Source organism: Lutra lutra, chromosome 10, assembly GCF_902655055.1.
Source record: "Lutra lutra chromosome 10, mLutLut1.2, whole genome shotgun sequence".
Taxonomy (NCBI): Eukaryota; Metazoa; Chordata; class Mammalia; order Carnivora; family Mustelidae; genus Lutra; species Lutra lutra.
The window spans coordinates 104,284,803-104,311,912 of record NC_062287.1 but is presented as its reverse complement, the minus strand read 5'-3'; the positions used below and the strand labels follow the sequence as shown (position 1 = coordinate 104,311,912).

Sequence of the window (27,110 nt, the reverse complement as noted above, 5' to 3'; positions counted from 1 at the left end):
CAGGAGGAAGGTGGATGGACCCGGCCAGCCCCACTCACAGATGGCAAGACGGGCCCAGATAAGGGAAGCTATGCAGTTCCTTGCCAGAGCAGGTGTCTGAGGCTTCCAGCCCCAGTGTTCTGCCACCTCCAGCTAGAAAAACCCAAAGGACAGCATTTCCCCAGCCCCTCCTCATCTGGGCTATAAACTGGCCTTCATATTAAAAATAAATAAGAATTTAGGGAAGCATGAAGTTTGGCATAGGGGAAAAAAAATTCTAAGAAACAGTCAACATTTACTGAATGCTCGGTACCATTCTAAGGACTCTTACCTGCTAGTTTATCTAACACCCTGTGCAGATGGGTATTCTCCCCATTTTATGGAGGAGGAAGCAGGCCTAGACAAGTTCAGTAACTCAACATCACACTGCTAATAAGAGCCAGAACCAGGGTTGTGATGAAGCCTGGCTTGGGAGCATCTGGAGAGGACCAGTATCCTAGACACGGAAAAGCTGGAGCAGGCCCTAGCTGAGGAGCCCCTACCCAATGTCAAGGCCGCCAACCTGACCTGAGCTCCTCCACTTCCTCTCGTAGCTCAGCCTACCAAAGACAGACCTTCAGAAAAAGTCTGAAGTCTCTCTCTCTCTCTCCACCAGAGGCTGAACCCTACTCCCTCCCCTCACCCCTTCCAACTGCTACCCCTTCCCAGCCTAGACCTACACGTCTGTCTGGAAAGGTCTTTGCTGCCAAGTCCAAGGTGAAGGCCCAGGTCCAAAACGGGCAAAGGTCAGCAGCACCGACCTGTCTGGTGATTGTGCCCGCTGTGCCAGCATCCGGTCCCCACTGGCTGCTGTGCCAACTGGGGCAGGACCTAGTCCTGGGGGGCCGAGGGGGTTTGGTGCTGAGAGCAGTAGCCCGTATCCTTTAGGGGGATGCTGGGAGCTCTTTCAAGTTGGGCTCAGCCCTTTTGGCCCCAGGAGATCTGGGCTCTCCTTAGCCACAAGTGGAGCTGAGCATCGTGACTGGAGGACGCCTAGGACCAGGGCCCCATCCTCCGGGTTCCCTTTCCTCACTGGTGCTCTGACGCAGCCAGGGTTTTACCGCGCTCTACCTTCGCTTGTCCGGTTTCCTGACTGGAATGCCAGCTCTCCTTGCTGAGAGACAAAGTCTCCCAAATTCAGCCTTGGGAGACCCCGGGCCCTACCCCCCGTGCGGCACATATTACCCGCAGAAGAGGCCACACTTCCGAAAGGACAGAACTGGTGCTAAGGAACATGCTTCTAGAAAGAAATCCTTCGGTTGCCACAGACTGCTCTCACACGTGCTCGTGTGCTTGACAACGGTTTATTGAGCCCCTTCACCCTCGGTGGCCTTCCTGGAGCTTCCGCGCTTGGCTTGGTGCAGGCGCACGAAAACACCGACCCCTAGGACCAGGGCAACAGCCGCCAGCAGAAGGACCACCCAGAGGAGAGGCCTCTGGTTGACGTTCCTGGGGGAGCCTGCCGGAGAGAAGGGGTTTGAAGGCTTGCGGGGCTGAACGAGGCTCAACGAGGCCCCCCAAATGGTCTCCGCCCCCCCGGACCTTTGTGACCACGCCTGGCAGAGCTGAAGCTGCCCGTCCACAGAGAAGGTGGACTGCATCTCTTTGCCTCGTTCCCCCCTGAAAGCTGTTCCACCCTCTCCTGCCCGCACAATGGCCGAGCGCCTCCTGGCAATACATGGGCCCAGGGCCTGAGGGCCAGTCCCCAGCGCTGGTACCTGTGGGCCCCAGTGCAGGCTCCTGCCTGTAAGAATCCTCAAAGCCCACGGGCCCTGGAGAGCTCACAAGGTTCTGGGGCCCAGCAGCAGTGCCGTGGGCAGCAGAGGACCGTCGCTGTCCTGTGAGGGGGGAGTAGCAGCATCTAGCCTCGTCTCCAGCCCCTGGTTGTCCAGAAGGTGGGAACGGGCCTGCATACAGAAGAATGAAGGCCAGCCCCCCCACGGCCCCCTCCAGGTGTCCTAGCCCAGACTCACTTGAGGGCCCAGAGCTGCACATAGTGGGGCACGTCTCCAGCCCCGCAGGGGAGCAGGCAGAGGCGCTGCAGAAGAAGTAAACCTGCGGGGGAAGAGAGAAGGTCAGGGCACGGGGCCGGTTCGGACCCACAGTAGGAAGCACCAGACCAGGGACCCAGGGTCCAGGACCCAGGCCAAGTCACACCGCTGCCAGCCAGCCAGCCAGATGCAGGTCTGGCCATGTGGACCAAGACCGCGACTGCAGCCCCTCCTGCGGAGGGTCAGAGCCACAGGGGTGCCTTCCTCCATCCCCAGGGCCCAAGTCTGCAGGGGAGTTCCTTGCCGGCAGGCAACCCTGCCCATGACCGAGCCCCTGCCCTTGCCTGCTCCACCAATGCTCGCCTGACTGCAGGGACCCCCGGGCGTGCTGGCCTCCAAGAAGGGGGCCCTTCACAAGACAACAGGGGCAGAGGTCCCAGTGACTGGGCGCAAAGCAGAGGACAGGGTACCCCTGCTTCTGGAAACAAGGCCAGAGACAGCTCCCAGAAGGAGTAGAAGCAGGAGGAGTGGGAGGAGCTGAACCAGCTGAACCAAACCAACGGATGTGCCTTCGTCCAGCAGGGGAGGGTCTTGGCTCCTGGAGAGGTGCGCGGAAGGGCAGAATTAAGCCACAATGAACAGGGCTAACCGGTGAAGTCTGCCCACGTCCATGTAATGACAAGCAGCTATTACACGGATTTCTGTGCGTAGCAACGTGAGGAACAAGAATTGTTCCGTAGAACAAGTTACAGGGTAGCCCATGGCCTGGAGGGACCATTTGTGTATTCTGTAGAAAACCTAAATACAGGAGCACTAGGGTGGCCCAGTCAGTTAAGCTGCTGCCTTCGGCTCAGGTCATGATCCCGGAGTCCCAGGCTCGAGCCCAAATCAGGCTCCCTGCTCAGCGGGGAGCCCGCTTCTCCTGCTGACCCTCTCCCCTCTCCTGCGCGCTCACAAATAAAATCTTAAAAAAAGATTAAGCATGTACCCAAAGTTTATCCATTTACCTACCAGAGAAGCTGGTTGGTCATAAACATTCAAAGCAGATCTATGTTGAACAGTTTCCGGAGTCAGAAGCAAAGCCCTTCTAGAACATGGTGACCAGGTTCAGATGTATGGGTGGTCGCATCTACTTTCCTTCCTCCCTCCTGAACACTTTGTGGGTTGCCTCTGGGCTGACTACCCTCCAGGAAGCCCCATCTGGGACCTTTGTCTGCTCTAGCTTACAGGGCACTGGAGGGCATGGGGGACCAGCTCCGACTGAACAGATGGGGAGCAGGCATGAAGAGGCTTGTGGTGCTTCTTACCCATCCCCTGAGGGCCCTCTGTGAGCCAGGGTGCAGGAGGGTGAAGGTGGCAACGGTGAAGCGCCGGTAGTGGGATGGGAAGGACAGCTCTGCCCCGTCCAAGGCTACCAGTTGGGTCCTGTAGCTGTCACCATCAAAAGGACACCTGGGAAGGAAAGAAGTTGAGGAGGCTGCAGAGGGATGGGGCGGCAGGTGCAGGGAGCCCCTGGGGCAGCCGGAGCCCTACTGCTACTCACCCGTCGGACAGGATGGGCCACTGAGGCTGCTGGAAGGGGCTGGCCCCGGGAGTGGCCCAGCACTGGTGCAGCAGCAGGACCAGACCGGGGTCTGTCCTGTGCAGGAGCCGGACCTCCACCGGTAGAGGCTCACGCAGCAGCCTCACGAGGGGGTAGTCCCCTTCCTCATAGAAGGAGCGGAAAGTCTCATCTGTGGGGTGAGGGGCTCATGAGCCTCAGTGGGCTGGTTGGGCGGGGGGAAGCGGGGCAGCGAGAGAAGGCCCAGGGATCCCATACCCTTGGCGATCCGAAGCTGGAGATGCAGGGGCCCGGACTGGGTCACAGGGGCTGGAGAGGGTGGCGGGAAGACGGATGCCTGGAGCGGCAGGAAATCACTGGCGTTGAAGATGCAGCGCATGTGAAGCCTGAGGTCAGGTGCGAGAGCACGTGGGGGAGAGGACCCAGTGTTGTGGAGGCCAGCTCACTGGGCAAACCAGACGTCAGCTCCGAGGATGCAACAGGGCGCAGTCCAGCAACGCAGCTGGATGCCACTGAGCACGTGCTAGGGGGACCAGAGCCCTGCCGGCCTCATCTGCCCAGGACCGCTCAAGCTGGTCCCAGACAGCCCCCCAGGGTTGTCATGGTCCACTGGGACTGGGGTCTAGCCTAAGAGCACACACTCTTAGTGGGGGCCCATGTCTGGCACCCCGTATTCTGCAAGGGAAACTGACCCCATCCTACCCCATCCACTTTTACCTCCAGCTCCTAAGGGCTCGCCTTTTAGCTGGGAGAGGGAGCATTCCAGCCTGGGTAGAGTGCTCCCAGGGAAAACATGCTGCCCCTGGAGACCGGGCCTGGCATAAACCAGTGCTAACAGGCATCAGGATCCCGGCCTGAGCTGGAGGCCTTGTCTGAGGAGCCGCCCGCTGACTTCTCCGGGCTCCAGCTGTTTCCCTCATGGCTCCCTTCCTCTGGGAATCCCTGGCGCCCTGCTGAATTCTGGCTAGCGCCCCCAGCTCCTAAATCCCAGGGTCGAAAGCACAGTGGACCTATTCCTCCAAAACCGGGCCTATAGGTCCTTAGAATTTTAAAGCAAAAGACATTGGGACCCGCACACGAGTAGCCCACCCCAGCCCTCCAGGCAGGGTAGCTGGGGAGAAAGACTCTGGGCAGCCGCTCGGGGCCAAGCAGAGTTTTGTTTACAGATGCATTAGCTCTGACAGGGTGACCAGGTGGAGGTCCTGGCCGGGGTTTCTGGACTTCCAAAGTGGGTGCGACAAGCACGGTTTCCTTTGGGGCACCCCCACTGGCATCCTGGGCACCGAAGGTGGTTCTGCCACCAGAGTCCGCAGGTCCTAGTGGCCCCTGTCAGCCCAAGGTCCTCCCTCGGCTCCTGCCCCATCATGCCCTCAGACAGCTTCTGCCCCCAGGTATCTTCTGCCCCAATTGTGGCTCCGTGACCTGAGAGGAAGAGGCTGCCACACCCACACACACATGGACCCCACTGTTTCTAGGAACCTTCATGGGGGTGCTTGCTGCTGAGTTTCCGAATTCAGCTCTTGGTGGGATAAAGTCCAGTGCTCCTGGGGACCCCTGCCAGCTCATGCACTGTCCGGTGTGGGCAGACCCCACTTCGTGCTCTTATCAGCCCCGACGGAGGGCCATCCCCTCAACCTGGTAGGGGAGGCCAAGAAGAGCCCAGAGGCTCTCCTGACATCACACAGCAGGGAACAGTTTGGGCGTGAACCCAGATGGCTCCAAAGCCTGTTTGAAGCTCCCTTGTGCTCCCTTCACACCCAAGCCCACAACCCAGCCTGTTCCCGAAAGGTTCCCCCTCACCGGAAGGTGCTGTCCCGAGTGATGGAGCCCTGTGGCCCCGTCCAAGCCTCGATGTCAGACACCAGCTGATTCTCATAGACAAGCTGGTTGCCAGCCACCTGTAGGGGCGACAACTGGGTGAGCCCTCGCAGGGGCGGTCCTGGGCGCTCACCCATGACCCCACTCCTACCTGGACTGTGGTCCCACAGTGGGAGAGGGGGAAGCGGAAGACCACGAAGGACCCGGTCTCCTGGGTGGGGGAGCAGCCTGTGGGGGCATAGGCCATGTGGATGTTGGCCAGCGTGATCCCATGCGCCAAGGCGGTTTCTTGGGACACCACCAGGACAAAGTGGCCATTTCTGAAGCACTGGACAGTTGCTGGGACAAAGGTGGATCAGAGAGGCCAGTCAGGTCTCACAGGTTAGTGCCCACGCAGCGTGGACATGGGAAATGGGCTGGGGGACAGTATTTAAGTGTTGCCCTGGGACTCGGGAGACCTGGGTGCTCATACTCTTTGCGCCAGTGTTGGCTCAAGGAACCCCTGGACGGATCCAGACCTTCTCCAACATGACAACAAGAGAAGCTATAGAAGTAGGAGCGCCACTGAATTTCTCTCTAAATTGGGCTGTTCCAGAGACACTGGGCTGGCTCAGTTGGAAGAACATGGGACTCTTTCTTGGAGTTGTGAGTTCGAATCCCATAGTGGGTGTAGAGAGGACCATAAAAAAAAAAAAAAACTTCAGAAAATAAACTGGGATGTTCTAGATAGAAAGGTAGGGGTGCATGTAAAGAGAGCTACAACAGGACGCCTGGGGGCTCAGTCACTTAAACGCCTTCGACTCAGGTCATGATCTCAGGGACCTAGGATCCAGCCTGGAGTCAGGCTCCCTGCTCAGCGGGGAGTCTACTTCTCCCTCTCCCGCCCCCTCCCCATACTCACTCTCAAATAAAAGTCTTAACAAAAACATAAAAACCCAAACTATTGCTAGTTCCCTGGGATGATGGTTATCAGCAAGCTGGGATGTATGGGCACCCCACCTAAAGGTCCCTTCTGCAGCCACTCCGGGGCTCAGGCTGTCCTAGGAACAGGGTAGGGCAAGGTTGCAGTGCTGGAGGGGGGAGGGGGAAGAGGAAGCCCTCTGAGGCTTCAGGGTTCAGGTGAGAGAGCTATACCTGTGTTGCCATAGTAACAGGGAATCTCTCTGCTGTTGTCATAGCAGCAGCCAGCCTGCTGGCAGGCTTCCTTTGAACTTCTTCCCACTCCACAGGGGATGGCCCCTGAGGGCACCTGGCACAGCTCTGGAGTCAGAGGTGCACCTGGGGGTGTGACAGAGCCATGAGGACAGGAGAAAAGGCCACACTGGGCAGCTGACTTCCAGGGCAATGGAGGGACTTGGCTTCCTGTGCCCAGTCAAGGGTGCACAGGATGCCCAGATACAGAAATCCTACATACCTGAGTATGGTGGCTCGTCAACCCCCCAGGGTCCCAGGGTGCCCCCCTGGGGTGGAACCTGGGTGGCATGGGAGGTGGGTCCAGGTCCGAGGGATGGCAAGGCAGGGGTCGCATGGACAAAGCTGTGCTCTGGGATGGGGCGGAGGGACCAGGCCTGGGGGGTGGGGCGGGAGAAGCCTGTGTGTGGTGCCAGGTGTGGGTCTGGAGTCCAGGTGTGGCCAGGTTTAGGACAAATCAGAGTGACATCTCCTGTTGCCTCAACTCGACCACTGGGCAGCATGGCTTCGATGATCACCCTCAGGTGGGAGCGCCCATCCTGCAGGTGAGATGGATAGGGGAGCAGCGAGGGGAGGCCTCCCAGCATCCCAGGCAGGGGCGGGGTGGGGGCGTCAGGCAGGGTGGGGATTTGTGGGCTGCTCCCGGGACTTAGTGCCCCTCCCTACCCCCCACCAACCCAAAGGCAGGATGGATCCTGAGCTCCCTCTCCAGCCTGAGGCTGTGCGAGGCTCCCCTGGGCAGTCCCTACCTTCTCCAGCACATGGCAGCCTTTGTAACCAGCAGAGAAGACCGCGTGTCCCGGGGGCTTGGTGGTGACCCAGTGGTAGCAGGCAGAGCAGTTGTTTACCTCAAATTGGTTCCCAAATTCATCTGGGGCATAGGGGAGAAAGATGGAAGGAAGCATCGGAAATGTTTAAGGGTGCAGGGTACCTGGTGGCTCAGTTGGTTCAGCGGCTGCCTTTGGCTCAGGTCCTGATCCCAGGGTCCTGCGATGGAGCCCCTCATCGGGCTCTCAGCTAGGAGCCTGCGCCTCCCTCTCCCTCGGCTGCTCCCCCTGCTTGTACGTACTCTCTCTAGGTCAGATAAATAAAATCTTAACGTGTTTAAGGGTGAAGCCAGAGGCTGTTGGCATCTGCTGAGAAAAATCACACTTGGGCGCACGAGACCCCGGCTTCAGGCTAAGCTTTACTACCAGCTGACTAACTGTAAGGGAACAGCTTTAGCGGGTCGGATCTTTCTAGCCACGCTTCCTGCTTGACAGCACCCAACAGCAAGCAGGAAGGAAGACACTGGTGAGGACAGGTTAGCAGCAGGGTCTCAGGCCCCGAGGTTTCTCGTAAACTCGGCTCTCCACATTCAGTGCAAGAGGCTGCTCAGACGCCAAGCGGAGCTTTCCCAGGTGCACACGAGGAGGGTCCGAATCATGGGAACCTGGGCGGTTGTAGCCGGGCTGGGGCAGTCATCGGGGAACACATGCTAGGTACGCAGGCCCCCATGTCAGCCCAGAGCACCAGGGTGCTCTCTGGGTGCTAGCATGCTCCTGAACTCCTGTTTAGTTCATACCTTGCCCAGGGCAAGGTTGGGGTCACCTTCCCCATCTTATGGTTAAGGAAAAAGGGGTTAAGAGAGGTCAGGTGAGTTGCTGAAGAACACAGAGCTTAGAAGATGCAGATTCAAGTCCTTTGAAACTCCCTTTTCTCCACACCAGGTCAGGCCCTCGAGGGTCCTGCCCCTCAGAACAGCCTGGGGGCCAGCAGCCTGGGCGTCGGCTGGGATCCCAGATGCAGAGCCTGGGCTGAAGCAAAACGCGCATCTCAGCAAGAAAGCCGGCGCACACGTACCTGGGAGACCAGGGAAACTGAGGCTGGCAGCTCCCCTTCGTGGTGAGGGAGTGGGGGCCCAAAGGCCTCTCCTCGTCCTGTTCCTGGTGCAGGGGAAAGGTCCTAGCCCCCTCCATCCCCCCCGCCCATGCAGTCTGGGAAAGTGCGGACCCCAGCTTAGCCACACTCACCTACCACCTTGAAGCGGATTGTCTGGCCTGGCCCCGGGAAGGCCCATAGCTGCATGCCCTTGACCCCACAGTCATAGCCGTGCCACAGGCCAGAGGGACCAGGTTCGGTGTGTGGCCGCTGCCTTAGCCCCAGAGCAGCCACCAGCAGCAGCGCCACGCAACCATCCCAGAGCCTGGCTGAGATCCCTGCCATCGGACACACCAGGGCAATGACCCACCCCACCCTCAGCTCCAGGTGAGGCCCAGGTGAGACCCAGGACTTATATGGGGGAGGAAGGCAAGTGGGAACTTCCAGCGGCAAAGGGCGCCCACCTGGAGAAGCTCTGCCAGGCCACCAGGGGCTCTGGTGAAATTCCCACCCTGAAGGCCAGGGAAGGCACCTGCCAGTCAGGAAGCTGCCACTCGCCCCCACGTCCTGCCTTACAGCTGGGGCTTGAGGCCGCCTCAGTAAGGGCGTAGGGTGGCAAACAGTGGATTTCAGGCTGACTGGGGTCCCTGGAGGGGGGAGGGCTGGTGAGGTGGGTTTTTCCTAAAGGACAATGGAAAAGCCTTTAAACTTTTTCTTTTGACATAGTTTCAGACTTACTGAAAAAATTTCCATATACCCTTCAGCCAGATCCCCCAGATACTCACTGGCTGTTAAAAACAAGACAGCAGGCTCCCAGCTAGAGTCACTTAGGCTAAGCCTCACGTCAACAAACTAAGACTTAATTACCGTTTTGGCTCTCCCAGAAATGGAATCTTAAACCAGCCAAAAAAAGGAACGGCCTGACAAGCCCTAGTAGTACTCTGACCCACATAGCCCTGCAGTGAACCAACCCCCATTTTTGCCAGTTTAAGTTCCTTGTTCCCGCTCCCTTCTGCCTATAAAGGTCTTTCTGGAGAGTTCCTCCGAACACCTTCCTATGTGGTAGCTTGGAGGCTAGATAGAGTTCCTATCTGCTAGACTGCCTATAAAGGTCTTTCTGGAGAGTTCCTATCCGCTAGACGGGAGGCTGCCTGATGGACGGTTGCACAAAGCCAGGAGACTGTATAAAATTCACTCAGTCGAATTTTGTTTCTTAACAGTGTCTTTTTACATATATTTTCGCTTTTTCACTCCCGGTCTGTACACAGATACCCACCTCCACACTTTCTTCCATAACATTTGAGAGCTGTTTGCAGATGGTTCTCCTTTTACCCCTGAACACTGCAGTGTGTTCTTTCTAAAATACGAGTCAGATGCTCAAAACCAAGAAGTCAACGCTGGTGTCACACAAATGCCCAATTTACAAACCTTGTTCAATTTACCAACGGTCCTAATCAAGACTTTTAGAGCAAAGGAGGAAAGTGTTTTTTCCCTAGACCAGGATCCAGAGTGAGACCCGGATCAGGCTTCTTAAGCTCCTCCAGCCGGGGACCGTCTGTCCGGCTTTGTCCCTCGTACCCTTGATGTCTGGAGGAGTAGAGGCCGGTTACTTGACAGAATGGCCCTCATGCGGGTTCATCTGGCGCTTCTTCCTGATTTTTTTTTTTTTAAAGATTTTATTTATTTATTTCACAGACAGAGACAGGCAGAGAGGCAGGCAGAGAGAGAGGGAAGCAGGCTTCCTGCTGAGCAGACAGCCCGATGCGGGGCTCGATCCCAGGACCCTGGGATCATGACCTGAGCCGAAGGCAGAGGCTTTAACCCACTGAGCCACCCAGGCGCCCAGCTTCTTCCTGATTTGATTCAGGTGATGCCCTAGGGGCAGGTGTATTAATTTTCGAGGGCTAAATAGCAGAGCTGCACAGGTGCCTTCACCAACAGACATTCTCACACAGCTCTGGAGGCTGGAAGTCCAAGGTCAAGGTGTCAGCGGGCCTCGTCTCTTCTGCCGCCGCTCTCCTTGGCTTGAGATGGCCACCTTCTCCCTGTGTCCTCACGCGGTCTTTCCTCTGTGCGTACACATTCTTCATGGCTCTGTGGGTCCACGTTTTCTCTCCTCGTAAGGACACCTGTCAGCTTGGATTAGAGCCCGTCATCACACGCCCGCCCGTGTAACCTTATCACCCCTGAAAGCCCCGCCTCCAGATACGACCACATTCTGAGGCTCCGGGGGATCAGGCTTCCACATACGAGTGGAGGGCATAGTTCAGCCCATCCCAGGTCTGAAGAGCCCAGAAGTGACGCCGTAACCTTCTCAGGGCATTCTAGCTGGAGGCTCCTCTCACTGGTGGGTCCCATGACTGCGGATATAAATTTGAAAACCTGGGTGAGGTGTGCTCTGCTGTCTGTCTTTTGACACAGGAAGTCCTTGATGGGGAGACCCTTGGAGACTCCTGCAGGCGACCGTCCTGGTCCTCACCCTGGGGGTGGCCATTCCCTTCCCCTGTCATTCCCTCCACACTGCTTGCTTCCTGCTGTAGCAGAGAGATCGTCCTGAGGGGAAGGGGGGATGGCTCAGGTGGCGGAGAGAGCCCCAACCAGAGGAGCCGAGAGCCTGGGTTCTATCCTCCCTTCTTGCTCGACAGCCCAGGGACCACCACCCCCCTCCCCCGGCTCTATAAAGCAGGTGGGGACTGAAGATGGTGGGGAGGGGATTAGATAGAGGGCGGGGTGTCTCCCAAGGCCCCGGAAAGACGAAAAGAGCAAGGGAAACTCCTTGTGGTTAAGGGCAGAAGGATGCCTTTGAGAAAAGTTGTGCTATACTGTCCTGGGGAGGGGGAGCCCTGAACCCTGGGTTATGAGTTCAATTCTTGCAAAAGCCCACAGGTGCCAGAGCTCACCAGCCTGGAAAGGGCGCCAGCTCCCTCCGCTCCACCACCAGAGACCTTGGAAAACTCACTTACCTGCTCGCTGACTCCATTTTCTCATTTGTGTAATGGGGCCAGTAACAGCACCTAACCTGTAGGCTTGCTGCGGAGAGCAAATACGAGGACCCACAGACGCAGGGAGAGCAGAGCCTGCCTGGCGTGGACACAAGAGCAAAAGAATCCACGGTTGTTTCCATGGCTGAGGAAAGAGGGTCAGATCAGAGCGACCTGACTTGCAGGTCTTGGCTTCCCACGTGGCCTCTTTCTAAACCTGTTTGGTCTCTTCCCTTTTCGATTTCATTTTTATCTTGTTAAAGTGGGGCTTCAATTCTGTAATCTATAGAATGGAATTAAGAGCAAGAGCAACCTAGCTGAGGTGCCGTGAGCCGGAGGGCCTCACTACGTGAGCTTTCCACCCTGTCTCGCCTGCTCTGGAGAGCCAGGGACAGAAGGGGGGTGCCACAGCAGCACGGGGCCTCTCCGGGCCGGAAAGACAAGGTCCTGTCCTGTTGCCGCTCTGCTGCTTGGGGGCTTTGCCGGGGCCTCCCGACTCGGGGAGCTTGTGGACTACAGGGCAGGTCCTCCCCGTTTCCTGCCATGCGTCTCACTTCCTCTTTGATTAACTTCTGTAAAAATGTCAGAAAGGAAAATGGAAACCTACTTCCTAAAGCAAGAGCAGAGGGAGAAAACTGGGGAGAAGCTGGGGGATACATTCCCTTGGGGCCCATTCCCTGGACCGTTGGTTAAACACAGCTGATGTCCTAGACATCCTCTTGGGAGCCCGAGACACTCAGGTCTGGGAAAGAGGACCTGCAGGATAGGCAGATGATGGGAAAGGGGCCTTCCAGGCAGCAGCCATGCAAAGGCACTGGGGTAGGTGGAGAGGATGGGGAAGCTGGGGATGAGGGACAAGGTGCAGGCACTTGTGGGCCATGTGTTGGATCTGAGTATGGCTCCCAAGGGCCTCGGAGACCCAGCGGCGGTCTGCTAGGCTCCAATTTGTCTCCCTGCCCGGGGTAGCTGAGGTTGACACCGAGTACCATCCTGTGATGAAGCCTCGCCCTTCCCTCGGCTCCCGTTCTGTCTGGCAAGGCACTGCCCCACGGAGGTCCGCATCAGCATCACTGCGGACAGCGACAAGGGATAAGCCTACTTAGACTCTGGAGCTGGGGGTTGACTTTTCTTTCCCGGGGATTCTGGGCTTCACCTCTCTCAGTAGGGCCTTCACTTGCTTCCAGAATAAGGATTTTGGCAGATACTTGCGTGGCAAAGGCAAATGTAGGGTCTGGAGTCAGGAAGAGGTTGACATGGAAATGCAGCACACTAAAAATAACTAAATAGATGCAGCTGGTTTTTGCCTTGTCACTCGGTGGCCTGTGGCCAGCTCTGAGCAGAGTGCTAAGCTTACCATCTCCTTGGACTTCCACAGCGAGGAGGGGAGGCATTCGGGGAAGCCCTGCAGCTAAGTGCGCTCTCCCAGGGAGAGCTGCTGCTCCCTGCTCTGAGCACCCCAGGCCCAAGCACCCCAACTCTCCTTTCCAGCAGGTCAGCGTTCTCTGTGCACCCAGAACCAGCAGCAGGGGGATCTGCCAGGGAACCTGATGGAAATGCAGATGCCCAGGCTGCACCCTTGACCGGCTGGGGGAGAGGCCCAGCAGCCTGGGTTCGGCCAGCCCCCCTCTGAGGTCCCGATGTGCACTTGGTGGAGAATCACTGGTCTGTATGCATTTAGGCCCTTCCCAGAGGCTCCGGTCCCCTTCCCCCCGACTCTCCCCTCTGTGAAGGCCCATCGGCAGTCTTGGTGTCCTCCTGGAGACACCAGCCTGACACCATGGAGGGCTCCCCTAAGGGTTCTCTGATTTCTAAACTTGGCCTGAGCTCTTGACCCCTGGCCACTGGAAACTCCTGTCCTCTGTTTCCAGCCAGCGAGCCCCCACCTAAGCCTCACTCTGCTCCCGTGTACCCCCAAGGCTCTCTCTGATGGGCAGACGCGGGCTCCTTTTCCCTGACACTCTTGTCTCCCTGCCTCAGCATCCTACGCCTGCGGGCCTAGGGACTGTGGCACTGGCAAATATGTGCAGAGAGGTTCGCCTCCACTGTGGGAGTACAGTTGGGGGGCCCCCTCAAGAACAGACATCAGTGCCTTCTTCTTTAGAAAATGTCTCAGGGCCCTGCCCATTGGGACTACATTTTTGTTTTAGCAACTTTTCATAAATTGTCCTCAGGAAGGGTTGGGGGGGGGCATCTACAGTGATTACAGGATGGGAAACAGGGGTTGGGGGAAAGGTCTGAGGAATGAGGGTTTCAGGGAAGAAGCCCCTTAGCAGGGCCACCATGAGAATTGGGCAGGATGTTCACTGCACAAGGGTACCGGCTGGAGGAGGCAAGGGAGGGCTGAGGTCCTGAGGGCTGGAGGGTTCAAGCCTGATACTCCCCTGCCAAGATGTGTCTACAGGAGGGAAGGGGGGATTCCTTCTTCGCCCCAAGAGCAGTCTATGCACCAAACCTTGCACTTTGAGGCAGGGGTTTGTGCAGAAGGAGTCCCTATTAAAAAACCCTCCTTTCCTGCTGTGAAGTTACTTGCCCAAGGTCACAAAGCTTGGGAATGGCAGTGCCTGATCCAAATGCAGTCCAGCTGCAGAGTCCCTGAGCTCCCCACTCCCACAACCGGGCCTGCATGTCCTTGGAGGATGTCCATGGGCCATCAGGTTGGGGCTGGGGGTGGGTAGGGATGGGAGGACTTCCCCCAAAGCAGAATGGCAACACCTGCCTGTTTTCTAGGGAGGGCTGCAGGCACTTGTCTTTGGAAGACCAGGCGCTCCATTACCGCCAGGAAAGAAGACTTCCCAGCACTAACATTTGGATAATCAAGCTGCTTACTGATTTGCCATCTTGGGCTGCAGTGAAAAATATCATCTCCATCCCAAGGTCGCAGTATTTTAGGCATTCTTCACTTGGGATCGCAGACTTCTTGCAAGTTTATTACGTGCCAGGCCCTGTGATGGAGCCTGTGTCCAAATAGAAGATTCCTGTAGAGTCAATCCCATGGGAGCGGGGGCACTTGCCTTGATATGGGAGTTTGTTAACATGTTCTACTGAGCCCTTCCTAGGTGCTGTGATGCTGAGTGTGAAGGAATGCTCCCTGACCCGGGGAGGCTTGGTCAGCAAAGACTTGGGGAGCCATTAAATGCAAATTCATATAGTTTCATCTGCTCACCCTAAGGCTCTGTACCCATTTTATTTTATTTTTTTTAAAGATTTTATTTATTTATTTAATTGACAGACACAGATCACAAGGAGGCAGAGAGGCAGGCAGAGAGAGAGGAAGGGAAGTAGGCTCCCTGCTGAGCAGAGAGCCCAATGCGATGCGGGGCTCGATCCCAGCACCCTAGGATCACAACCTGAGCCGAAGACAGAGGCTTAACCCACTGAGTCAGCCAGGTGCCCCTCTGCACCTATTTTAAATAAAAGCTGTATTGCCCTTGTCCTGTGGTCTCCCCCCTTGTCCCCTGCCCTGGAGGAGAAAAGGACTAATTTCTGTGAGCACCTACTGTGTACCTGGCACTCTGTGAAGGCACCGTGCTGCCAAGCCTTTGGGACGGACACAGTGGCTGCGTTAGCAGATGGTCAAACCCCAAGGGAGGGGCTGTGTGGGCAGCCTGGGCTCTGCTCTTCCAGTTGTGGCTGGCGCCCTGCCTGCCTCAGGATTATGGGGTCAGGAGAGGGCAGCCCAGGGCTGTGGACCCATGCACGAGATGTCCTCCCCTTCATGGACTTTTCCTACACAGCGGTCGCCATCTAACAGAGCTCCTGAGGCATGCTCCCATTCCCCCACGCCCTCGCAGGGACCCGTGGCTCTTGCAAAATCTCCGGGGCTTACAGGAAGGGGGCGGGTAGGGGCTGCCAGCAGTTTTGCCCCTTTCTCCTTAATGGAGACCAATGTTACTGGAATCCCAGTGTGACAACTCACCCTCCGCTGTCCCCGCCTCCCCCAACCCCACCCCTAAACATGCACACACACACACACACACACACACACACACACACACACACTGGGGCAGAGGATAGCCATTTCCTCCCTCAGCCTCACTCCCCTTCCTCTGTCTACCCTGTGCGGTGCTTCATTGCCTCCTGGGCAGGCTGCCACCGGGAGCTGACTGTCTCCAGGGCCGGAATCCCGTGCTCCTCCTGTGCCCAGGTAAGGGGGAAGTAGCCCAGGGGCTGGGCAGCATCAGTGCTCTCTCTGCACCCACAAAGGAAGGTGCAGATTTGCCAGGGGAGATGCCCCTAACAACTAGGCAGAGAGATGGGTTTACCGAAGACTGGAGGGGAAGAGCTGCTGGCAGATGGGAAGGTGCTAGAAGTCAGGCGCAGTGGTAAACCACAGAAGCTTCTCTCCATACTCACAAGCAGTCTGGGGCGGGGTGTCAGGGGTAGGACTACAGGCACAATCTTAGGACAACTGACCCCAAAAGCTTGCATTCTCTGCCCCTGACCCCCACCAGAGCAGGACCCTAGCTGCTGGGCTCCCAGAGAATCCCAGGAGGCTGGGCGCTGGCTCCCCGCAGCTAGAAAGCCCAAATTGGATGGATCCGCGGGGTGTAGCAGGACTGTGCTCTGCGAGCAACCCCAAGGGACCTGGCTAAGAGGCTGCTGGACTGAAGGGAATGTCCCTGCAGAGAGGGGACGGCACTCATCTGTCTGTTGGGTAGAGTCTCAGACGTTGCTAGGCTTCTCTGAGCCTCGGTATCCTCTTCTTGAAAAATGGGGTCTCACTGGGTCACTGTGGGTGCGACTGCTCAGCAAGGTCTAAAGCTTAGGAAGCATGAGCCTGCTTGGGGAGCACAGGCCCAACTGTTCCCCACTCGCCTAACTGTGATCCCCAGCTCCAAGGGTTCGGCTGCCTGGAAAAGTCTAGTTTGGATGTCCTGGGGCCTCACCTCACAAAGAACCGTGGTACCCGGAGAAGAGTCTGGGTTTTCTCCCCTGGAAATGTGAGCGCTGAAGACCACCTCTCCAGCCCCCCACCCCCCGGCTTCTTCCTCCGTCCTCCATCGGCGCTTGCTTATAGCCGCCTGGTGTGGGAAAGTGAACAGGCTGAGCACCACACTGCTGCCGCTCCATTCGTCCATGTTGCGTGGGTGGCCCGGGCCTCAGTTTCCTCCCTCGTAAAAATGGGATGAAGTGAAGTTCCAGCACCTTTCTTCTCGAGTCCTGAGCAAGAGAGCACCTATGCAAAGGGCTTATCACGGTCTTGGGCACGTTGTGGGGCCCCAGGACAATCTGAGTCTCTAACTCCTGCTCCCCGTCCCCTACCTCCTGCCGGTAGTCTCCCACCCCTCCCCCTCAGCCCTCACCCATCTCAACCAGCTTCATATCAGGTGGGCTCGGGTTTTTTATGAGGCTGGGGGGTGTGCACATCTGGGGGTGCCTCCACATCTGCCAGAGGCTGGCTTCCCCAGCCCTTACCTGAGAAGTTCCTGAGTAACCATCTGCCCAATGAGTGCATCACTGAGCAAACAAACGAGCCGGCTGGATTTCCCCCGGGGCGGGGAGATGGGCTCGGCTGCCCCCCCAGGCAGGGGAACAGTCCTCCAGCCCCACTGGACCCCAGTCTGGTAGTTCCTCATGCCCAGCTCTCTCCTTGCTCTTATCTTATTTCCTCTCCAACTACCAGAGGAGGGGCCGGCTTCATGGTCGAAGGTCAACACACCCAACCTGCCACTGCTGTGGGAGCAGAGGGCCACCCAAACAGGCTGCAGAGGCAAGATGGGAGGGTGCGCCCGTGGGTGCGGAGCGTGCATCCCTTAAAGGCAGAGACTTCTCCCACTCCCATTCCCCAGGCCGGCTGACCCGTTGCCCTTCAGCGGGACCTCGTTTGTGCCCTAGTGCTCTGGGAATGGGGAAAAGGAGTCCTGCTGGGCCTGGCCTCGTTTCCGTTTCTCCATGTGACCCCAGGGGACACCTGATTATTATTAACAAGACGTATGTAGTGTTTCCTGCACACCCCGGGACTCTGCTCTAAATGCTTATGTATGTAAACTCACTGAACACTCCCAACAGCCTTAGGAGTCCTGTTAGGGCAGACATCCGCATCACAGAGGAGAAAACAGGCTCAGGAAGGTTCAGTGGCTCGAGCAAGGTTGCAGTGAGCGGGTGTGCAGCTGGGATGCTATTCCCCCACCTTACTGTCTCTGCTCAAGTTCACTGATCCCCAGGCGGGGGGCAGGGGCGCTCCTCTATCCCACTCACCAGTAGGGTTCAGATCTCCTGTGGAGGGTCCCCTGCTGCCTCCACCCAGCCGACCTCAGCGCCTCCTTCTCTCCACCGCAGAGCTCACCATGTCAGCCAACGTCACCCTGAAGCCGCTCTGCCCGCTCCTGGAGCAGATGAGCCGCATCCAAAGCCACAGCAACTCGAGCATCCGCTACATGGACCACGCGTCCGTGCTGCTGCACGGGCTGGCCTCGCTGCTTGGCCTGGTGGAGAACGGACTCATCCTCTTCGTGGTGGGCTGCCGCATGCGCCAGACCGTCGTCACCACCTGGGTGCTGCACCTGGCGCTGTCGGACCTGCTGGCCACCGCCACCCTGCCCTTCTTCACTTACTTCCTGGCCGTGGGCCACTCGTGGGAGCTGGGCACCACCTTCTGCAAGCTGCACTCCTCCATCTTCTTCCTCAACATGTTCGCCAGCGGCTTCCTGCTCAGCGCCATCAGCCTGGACCGCTGCCTGCAGGTGGTGCGGCCGGTGTGGGCGCAGAACCACCGCACGGTGGCCGCGGCCCACCGGGTTTGCCTGGTGCTCTGGGCCCTGGCGGTGCTCAACACGGTGCCCTACTTCGTGTTCCGGGACACCATCCAGCGGCTGGACGGCCGCATCATGTGCTACTACAACGTGCTGCTCCTGAACCCCGGGCCCGATCGCGATGCCACGTGCAACTCGCGCCAGGCGGCCCTGGCCGTCAGCAAGTTCCTGCTGGCCTTCGTCGTGCCACTGGCCATCATCGCCTCGAGCCACGCGGTTGTGAGCGTGCAGCTGCGCCACCGAGGCCGCCGGCGGCCCAGCCGCTTCGTGCGCCTGGTGGCGGCGGTGGTGGCGGCCTTCGCGCTCTGCTGGGGTCCCTACCACGTGTTCAGCCTGCTGGAAGCGCGCGCGCACGGCGACCCCACGCTGCGGCCTCTTGTGTGGCGCGGCCTGCCCTTTGTCACCAGCCTGGCCTTCGTCAACAGCGTGATCAACCCGCTGCTCTACGTGCTCACCTGCCCCGACGTGCTGCACAAGCTGCGGCGCTCGCTGCGGAGCGTGCTGGAGAGCGTGCTGCTGGACGACAGCGAGCTGGGCGGCCCGGGCAGCAGCCGCCGCCGCCGCTCCTCCGGCCCCCGCGCCGCCCGGGCGCCCCCGGTGTCCTGGCCCGCGCGTCTGCTCGCCTGGGTGCGGGGCGGCGGCGCAGAGTCCACGCGGAGGGCCAGCTCCCGCTCCCAGGACGAGAGGGGCCCCCTGAACAGGGCGCTGAGCACCACATCTGGGTAGAGGATGGCGCGGGGGTGGGGGGGGGGCGGCGATTCAGAGCGATCGCGCCCCGCAGGCGGGGGCAGGCCGGACAGGGAGATGCCTGTAAAACACCTCCAGTGACTCGGTTCCCCTCACGACCTTCAGCGGGAGGGAGCCGGCCGAGATTCCGCATTTCCGCTGAGCTCCCAGGAAGCAGGGCAGCGCTGCTGGTCAGCGGACCCCATGAGGACCAAGGCGGGGTTAAATCCACAAGATTTCTCAAACTAGGGTACAGGGGATGCCCTTCCAGGAGCGCAACTTCACCAGATGGTGGGAGGGGAAAGGGAGGGAAGAAGTATTTTTCCATGAAACCAGGGATGCGTTTTGGAGTAGATAATGGAGAACAAAAGTTTGGGAAGTACTGGTCGGGTCTAACTCTCCATGTAGTCACCATCCAGCACTCACTGAGCTGGTTGCCTAATCCCGCAGTCTACCCACCATACAGCCCCGATACATGGGATTTATCCGCTTGACCCAAGTATAGCGTCTACATACTCACGAGTAAGCATCATGCAGTTTGATTACCGTCTAGTAAGTGAAACAACGCTCCCTCCGCCCCCAACATACCCGTGGTATTGAAGGTCTTGGCTGTGAGAGGCCTGGTCTCTACCCCACCCATCCAGCACCAGCCGAGGGGTTTCTAAGGTAGAAAGAACTAGGGCTACAGTGGTTGGTCTGGGCTAATCCAAGTGCAGTGGGCATCTCTGCTGAAGGTCTTATCTGCGCACAGCAGCCTCTGAGACCACAGTGTATGACATTTCCTCAAGAATCTGACATCTGTACAGCTCTCTGGTATTTCATGGGGTGCCCTCTGGGCAATGCTGATAATCCCCAAACCTTTCCAATGCCCACCTCCCGACCACACAGAAGCTGGGTGATTGTCCCAATCTGTAGCAGCAAGGGCTCAGATGGACCTCCGAACAGCACATCCAACTCTCCTCTGCCCACCACACACTAGAGGACAAAGACCACTGCACTTGGCTCTGTCCCTGGGCCCAGGGGCAGAACTGTGGCTGGTAACTGGTTAGTGGAATGTCGGTCCAGTGTGGGAGCGCGTCTGGGGTCCTGAAGGCTGGGCTGGCCGGCTTACTGTTCATCACCGCACCGGGCCTTGCTCACAGCAGGAGCTCAGCAGTTGGACGGATCCGCCGCTGGCTGAACCAACATCCATCCTCACATCTCCCCACGTTCCCTGCTACCTTCCCCCTTGCTTCACTCTTGGCACTTCCCAATGTTTAACTCAATACTGTTTCCCTGTTTATTATGTTCTTTCCATCAGAATGAAAGCTCCTTGGGGGCTGGGGCCTCTGTCTGTATTCCCCGGTACCTACATTTGTGCCCATACAAAGCAGGCGTCCAATAAATGTTTGTTACAGACAGGATGGCGTGAGTGAATCAGATCTGTGGGTCTCCTGCAGAGTCCGGCACATGTGAGAGGGAGCTGGGGGGTGGGGGCGGGAGGTGCAGACCTCACTTCCTGAAACCTCCTTAACCTTTCAGTGTTGAAAAGTCGGGGAAGCCGGGTTCAGCTGGCCGGGTGACTGGGCCAGTGGGCTGCAGAGACACCCCAAGGAGCCTTTGGGATGGTGTGAGGGAAACTGGTTCCTGACTGCAGCCTCCTGGCCTGGGTTGGACCCATGACTTTGAGACAGAAATACGCATTTTAGGGAGTCACCCTCCAGTTGTCAGCTCCCAAGGAACCAGAGAATTTACCCCTCTTGGCTGCAAGGCACTTGAGGAAGGAGGAAAGGGGAGGAAGGAGGTGGGGGTGGGGCTGAACCTCTTCCCTCCTCCAGTCTCTGCTAGGCCCCGGGTTCCTCCGGGCTTGTGTGCCTTTGAAGGCTCAGAAGCGCCCTGGGGCAGAGCGGCATGGCACTAGCGCTGGAGGGCTGTGGCCCGACAAGTGTGAGTCCAACACAACAGCTGGTCGCAGGCCTCTGGGCCACCGCGCACTCAGATCTTGGCCGCTGGCCCCTGGGGTGGCTGCTTCTGCAGCAGTGCCAGCGTGTCCCGCTTCTGAATGGAGCGAAGCTGCTTCTTCTTTGCCCGCTTGAGCTTGGCAGGGTTTCGGATCTGGGGGTGGTGTAAGGAGAGGGCATTAGTGTGGTTGTCATCTTTGCCCTGTGCCCTGGGGACAGGGAGGCCACCTTGTGGGGGTGGGGGGGCCGAGGCACCTTGAGCACAGCTCCTAGCCCAGCCACGGTTCAGATCCCCCGAGCAAGGCAACACTCACCACTTGGACAACCTCTGCCCTCCGCTCATTCTCCAGGCGGCGTTTCAGGTTCTCGGCCCGGCGCTGTTTCTTCTCCTGGAACAGAGGCAATGGGGATCTGAGCCTGGGAATTGGGGCAGCCCTGGTCTCTTAGGCCTCAGAGGAGTGAGAGCTGGCTGAGTTCCCAAGGACAGCAAAGACCCTCTCGCCCCGGTGCGACTGTTGCTGGCGGTGTGGGCCAGTGAGGTGATATGCCCTTGGCCTGGACTGCGCCTGAGACAGGAGGATGGTGGGTGGGAGGAGGTAAGACACAGGTGTCTCCCCACCTGGAAACTCAGGCACACGCACGACGGCCCCTACACCATGCCCCCCATCAACTTCCCGGGGGGAGGGGTGGGCTGGCGCTTTCCCTTTCCCTCCCTGAGAGTCCCACCCTCTCAGGGTCTCCTAAGGTTCATCCAGGTGTGGGGCTGGGGGGTGGCAGGGGGAGTGGAGGCTACGGGGAAGAGGCTCCTGGGCTATCTGGCCCTGGTTCAAATCCCAACTCTGCTGCTTCCAAATGAGTGACCTTGGCTGAGCTGACAAGCTCTCTGGACCTCAAGCCCCACCTTGAATGTGAAGAGGCTTCCACAGAGCTGTCCTGAGGAATAAGTAAACGCACGCCTACACCGGCCTCGGGGGATAACCTGGCCCGGCAGGCACACTTCAAACATGGATTCACTGGGGTCTGTCTTGGGCGTGGGGAGTCCAGCGGCTCTGGCTGTGCTGACTGCTGTCCTGGGGCGACTGGGGCGGGGGGGGGGCAAGTGGGTGTCGGCTCCGAGGTGCCTGCATGGTCAGGGGCCTCTCCCGGTTTTGACGACTCACGGGAGAAGGGGTGGCCTGGGCCCCTGGGGAGGAGAAAGGAGAAGTGAGATTTGGGCTCCTGTCTGGGGAAGGGCCTGTCTGGGGGTACTGCCGGGGGGCGGTGACAAGAAGTCTGTCTTGCCCAAGAGGTAGTCAGGGCCGCACAGGAAGTAAGATAAGGACTCGGCACACAGCAGCAGCCACACAGGCAGCAGGGCCTTGGCCACAGCTGCACAGGGTGACTCAAAGCAGGGGACAGATGACTGAATTGACTGGCCCAGCCCCTTCCCTTGGTGGCCAGGCTCAGGGTGAGGGGTCTGACTCCTCCTGTGCCCTTCGGATCAGTAGACAAGTGACATCCCTCTGATAACCGCAGTCCTGAAGGGGTGTTGTGGAGGACCCCAGATTCTCCGTGTGCTGCCTGCTGGGGCTTCCTGGAGACTGAAGGGGGGTTGGGGGGGGTACCTCTAATGGGGCATTTCCGGCCTGCGGATCAGCAGCAGGGAGGCAGCTGGAGGAAGGTATGCGGTATCCACTTTGCTGATGTGTGGTGGCTGTCTCTTGAGGAATGACGGCACCAGTACCAGGGAAAAGGCTCTCCTACCTGACTGACGACCCTGAAGCCCGTCTCGCCAGATGCTTCCATCAGCAGTGAAGGCCACTGCGGGGGACTTGGTCCGGGGCTCCTTCCCACCCCTGAGTCTCTTATGGAGCCCTGGGCTAAACTGGGCGCCGCACTGGGCTTTCCCATCCCGTGGTCCTAGACGGCACTACTGCTTCTGGCCAGGCTCCCCGCTGCCCCAGGTCCATTCCAGCAGTCACTGGCTCAGCCCCCTGAGCTCTAGCCTCAGCCCAGGTGGCTGGTTCCTCACCTGCCGTCGTTTCTCCTTCTCCTCCTCTAGGTGCCGGGCGAAGTCCTTGGCCAGCTTCCTCTCCTGTCGCTCCTTCATCTTCCGCTGCCAGGATGTGCGCAAGGGCTTGTCCTGCACCATTTGGGAGAACCTGGATGGGAGACAACGGGTGCTCGTGTCGTCCGCGGGAGGCGCCATGCCCACTCTCCTCTCAGCTCTGGGCCTTCCTCCCCAGAACCCAAGCAGAACTGCATCCTTCCCTGCCCGTTTGCCAGGCAGTCACCCCTCCGGGTCTGCAGGTCTAAAGCCCTAGTTACGTGTCCCTAAGATGGGTGCTCTTGTTCCTCCCATTTTAAAGAGGAGCAAACCAAGGCTCAAAGTGGTTAACTGCCCAGGTCACCTTCTACCTGAATAGCCATCAAAACCGAAACCCGTCTGTCACCAGAGTCCAGACCATGGAGCCTTTCCATAAGGTTCTGCTGCTTCTGCCAGTTTGGGGGCTAATGCTAGGGTTCTCTCCCTCTGGGGGTGGCCCGTTCCATTCCAGAACAGTGTGGGGAGGTATGTGAAAATGTACTGGGCATGAGAGGATATTGGGGGACATCCTAATTTTCATAAGAGCAGCACTGCCAAGCAGAACTTCCTGTGACGGTGGAAAGGCTCACTATTCACTGTCCGGTAAGGCAGCCCCTAGTCACACCAGCAGCTAGCAACTTGAGATGTGGTTGGTGTGATGGGAGGATTGAATTTTTAGGTTTTTAAATTAATCAACTTACATTGAAGTTGCCACCTGTGGCTGGCGGCTACGTTATTGGGACAACACAGCGCCAGAGCATCGGTTTTACCGGGAGGTTGAGGGCAGAGAGGCCTGGCTTTCAAGGCCGGGATCTGCCTCCTACTACTTGGGTGACCTTGGGCAAGGAGCCGGAGTTTCAGTGACTTCCCACATTAAACAGAAATGAGAATGGTTCCTGTTCCAAAGGGTGGTGGGAGGATGATACAAGGCTGGAAAAGCATTTAGCACAATGCTCTGCACAGGGGAGGAGCTTGTAAAACCCGGCCTTCAGAGGAGGGAGATGGCACACCCGAGGAGCACCGTGCAGGTGGCATCTGGCCTGAGCTCGGAAGAGGGGGCAGCAGCCGGCCTTTCCCAGCCCACTGCAGATGCTGTGTCCACTGTCTCTGGGCTCTGCTCACCACCTGCCGAAGCTGCTTCCTCGAAGACCCCGAACGTCAATTCAATGGGCCTTTGGCCCTTATCCACAAGACCACCTGAGGCTTCCAAATGTGTTTTAGTTCTACCACAGCCACCACTTTACTGGTCTCTCTGCTTTCACCCCTGACGTCCTACTGTCTAATAACCTGATTTCTCTGCATAGCCTTGAGTTCCCCTTATGTAAAATCCTAGCATCAGCTGCTTCATAGAGATGCATGCAGATTCAATGGCATGAGGCATGCTGGTCCCTCTGTCTGCAAGGCCTTTCCCTGTCCCATCCTTACCAAGAAGCTCAGCAGGGTTCCACACGCTCAGTGCTCCATAATACTTTCTAACACAGGGCAAATACCTGTGATGGATGCCAGCTGGTGAAGACCTCATAGCTTTTTATCAAGTTACGGCTGGTTTACCTGCTTCTGCTTCCCTCACTGGAAAGCAGGCAGACAGAGGTAATGCTTGTTGAATGAATACGTAACTGAGGTGCTCTAGGAGAGGTACACAGGTACTCTGAGGAGGAAAGCATCACAGAAATAACCTCTGAGGGCTGGTCTCACCCACCCTGGGATCCCAGAACATTTTACCACATCCTGATTATAATTACCTGTTTGTGTGAGACCCCCCCACCCCCAAATGTGAGCTCTCTTCATCCCTGGTCGCATCACCAGGTTGCACTGGTGCCCCAACACCACAGAGAACCAACACTCCTGCCCAACTGTCCCCAGCTTCACCTTTTCTTGGAGCGGTCCTTCCACACCCGCCCCGATTTGGGCTTTCCCATAGGGATTACAGGAACCTCCTCCCCCTCCTTCAACTTCTTGGACGCTGGGGTCTGGGCTGAAGAGCTTGTCCTCTTCTGCGCCCCGAGGCTGCTTCGCACCGTCTTCCAGGCCGGAGGTGGCTTGTTCGGCTCGCGCTGACCCCGGGGGGAGGCGGGTGACTGGGCTGTCGGCTCCTGGAGTGGCCGCGAGGGCTCCGGACCCGGCACTTGCTCAGCCAGGTAAGGCTCAGGGGATCCTGGGCGCAGCTGATGTCGGGGAGACCCCGAGGCCAGCTCCTTCTTACTCAGTGACAACTCCGAGTCCGGCTTTTCCTGGGTCTGGGAGAACTCTGTGGACTCCCCACTTGGCTTTGGCTGAAATCCGGGGAGTTCTAGACCCGACTCCGGAAGTGTTTGGAGCGACTCCAGGCCTGGGTTCTGCTGGCGCTGGAGGGACGGTGGGCCCGGCTCCGGCTCCCTTCCGGGGGCCCCCAGAACTGCACCCTGCGGTAGAATAGGTGACCCCGGGCTTGTCTCCGGCTGACGTCGGGGGGACTCCAGGCCGGGTTGCTGAGCACTCGGAGACTCGGGCTCCCTCGTCTCTTCCGTGTCCGACTTGAACTCCACAAGGGCCCGTCTCGCCTGCAAAACTGAGCTGGGGGTCTCGGGGGATTCAGGGTTTAGGCCTTCCAGCCTCCGGCTGCGTCTCAGCGGCGTATCCATGGCGGGTCCAGAAAGTTTCCAATTTCAGCCCACGTGCAGCCTCCACCGTCTGGGGGACGACCGGCGCGGTCCTATGACGTCAGGAGCCGCCCCGCGTGAGGGAGGAGGGGCCGTTGCCGGGGAGACCATGTTGGTGATGGGCAGAGAGAGCCGGCTGGGCTTACAAAGCGCGTGCGCAAAGCGCTGCCGCGCGTTTACTCGCTGGGGAGATCTAGCTTGAGGTCTGCGTTTTTCTTTCGTGCAAACTCATTCTCCGTGGTAAAAAGAGTGCGCAAGTAGAGAAAGGAAGGGGGTGGGGGTCCCACTTCAGGGAGAGAAGAAGATTGGAAAAAGGTCCATGGAAACTTTCTTTGGGCCTCGGTTTTCTCATTGGTGATACGGGTAATTCTGCACAAGCTTAGTGTATCCAACGTGATTCTCTCAGAGTCCTCTTATCTGCCTGAGTTCATGCTACCGGGCAAATCCTGGAAGCGGGAAATCTCTTAAGGCTTGAGTTATATGTTACATGTAACCCCTTCCTTCCCTTCTCCCATCCTGCGCTTAAATATCGAATCTACAGCTCTCTCTTTTCAACATTTACATCATTCATGCCTGAAGCTGAAGTGCTTATCCTTTGGTAAGATGCACTATCTTTGTGTCCTGGACCATTCAGCCCCAGTTCTGGAAAGAGCGATCAAATCATCACTGACCTTCTTTTCAACCAAGACAGAGCTCCCTGCCCCAGCGTGTGAGCCAGCCAGCCTTTTCCCCTCTGCGTGAGACCCAGGAGAAAGTTTTGATTCACTCACAGCATGTATCTGAGGAAGGAAAGAACGTCTTGGAAGCTGCCCAACCATATCCCAGTGCTTTTCAGTGTTTTCTTAGAACTGCCGGGGGATGGCCCTCAGGGATCCCAGGACCCCTGTCCAGCTGTCCCAGGGACTTCTTTCATAAACTGCTGTTTCTCCAACTGAGGGGTTATGAGAGGGCCTGGGAAGCTGTCCAAGGGTGTTCAGGGGACAGAGAAAGAAGGCAGGCCAGACAACCAGGCCCTTAGCCCGTCTTCAGGGGAGATGCCTGCCCCTACCTGCTGAGTCACTCCACTACTGACACTGAGCAGGAGTGAGGTCAGATTGCTCAAGGAGGAGGTGAGGAGGAGGAAAACCCAGGCAAAGGTTCCTGGAGAATGGAAAAGTGGGCTGAGAATCCCTTAATACCTCTGGCCCCTGGGCTGGTGCCACATTACCGAAAGGGCACCCTGATGAGTTCAGCCTGTTGAAATCACCTGCCTAAGGGTAAGGTGATGGCACCTCTTCTCCACTGTCCCTTCATGTCGTCGGAAATAGTTGCACCCCTGTGTAGTAATCACGGGTCAGCCTCCACCTTTCTGGCCCTTTTCTGAAGCTTCGTCTGTAGGCTCAGTGCCCTCCTCCTGTTCCTGGGCTATGGAGAGCCCGGCAGCTCAGCTTCCCACTGCAGAAGCAGCTAGGATCCCTCCTTGCTCAGCTCTCCTAGCCCCCAGCTCTTGGTTCCTTGAATTCTCTGCTGCAGCCTGGAGGCCTGAACGGCCTGCCACTCCAAACCAAGCCCAGTGTGCATTACCAGGA

General features: G+C 58.0%; 3 protein-coding genes and 1 long non-coding RNA gene across 4 annotated transcripts; 2 read left to right on the top strand and 2 right to left on the bottom strand.

Annotated features, from left to right (window-relative positions):
- Window positions 1–1,322: 1,322 nt before the first annotated feature.
- On the bottom strand, window positions 1,323–8,793 carry ZP1 (zona pellucida glycoprotein 1). Its single transcript, XM_047692022.1, has 12 exons — window positions 8,592–8,793; window positions 7,329–7,450; window positions 6,803–7,118; window positions 6,523–6,666; window positions 5,540–5,727; window positions 5,371–5,468; window positions 3,829–3,956; window positions 3,553–3,742; window positions 3,317–3,461; window positions 1,992–2,073; window positions 1,737–1,856; window positions 1,323–1,477 (listed from the first exon to the last, which is right to left on the bottom strand). The coding sequence occupies exons 1-12, from the start codon at window positions 8,782–8,784 to the stop codon at window positions 1,323–1,325; spliced, it is 1,881 nt and encodes a 626-aa protein (XP_047547978.1). The 5' UTR covers window positions 8,785–8,793.
- Window positions 7,635–11,631, top strand: LOC125078823 (uncharacterized). The gene is made up of 4 exons (XR_007120981.1): window positions 7,635–7,979; window positions 8,289–8,463; window positions 8,663–8,826; window positions 11,319–11,631. It is a non-coding gene; the product is annotated as an uncharacterized LOC125078823 (long non-coding RNA).
- A 3,787-nt stretch (window positions 11,632–15,418) lies between these two features.
- Window positions 15,419–20,299, top strand: PTGDR2 (prostaglandin D2 receptor 2). The gene is made up of 2 exons (XM_047692020.1): window positions 15,419–15,564; window positions 17,700–20,299. Exon 2 carries the CDS (start codon window positions 17,708–17,710, stop codon window positions 18,896–18,898), a length of 1,191 nt encoding a protein of 396 aa, XP_047547976.1. The 5' UTR covers window positions 15,419–15,564; window positions 17,700–17,707; the 3' UTR covers window positions 18,899–20,299.
- CCDC86 (coiled-coil domain containing 86) lies at window positions 20,189–25,598 on the bottom strand. Its single transcript, XM_047692021.1, has 4 exons — window positions 24,773–25,598; window positions 22,850–22,979; window positions 21,153–21,227; window positions 20,189–20,992 (listed from the first exon to the last, which is right to left on the bottom strand). The coding sequence occupies exons 1-4, from the start codon at window positions 25,522–25,524 to the stop codon at window positions 20,873–20,875; spliced, it is 1,077 nt and encodes a 358-aa protein (XP_047547977.1). The 5' UTR covers window positions 25,525–25,598; the 3' UTR covers window positions 20,189–20,872.
- Window positions 25,599–27,110: the final 1,512 nt, after the last annotated feature.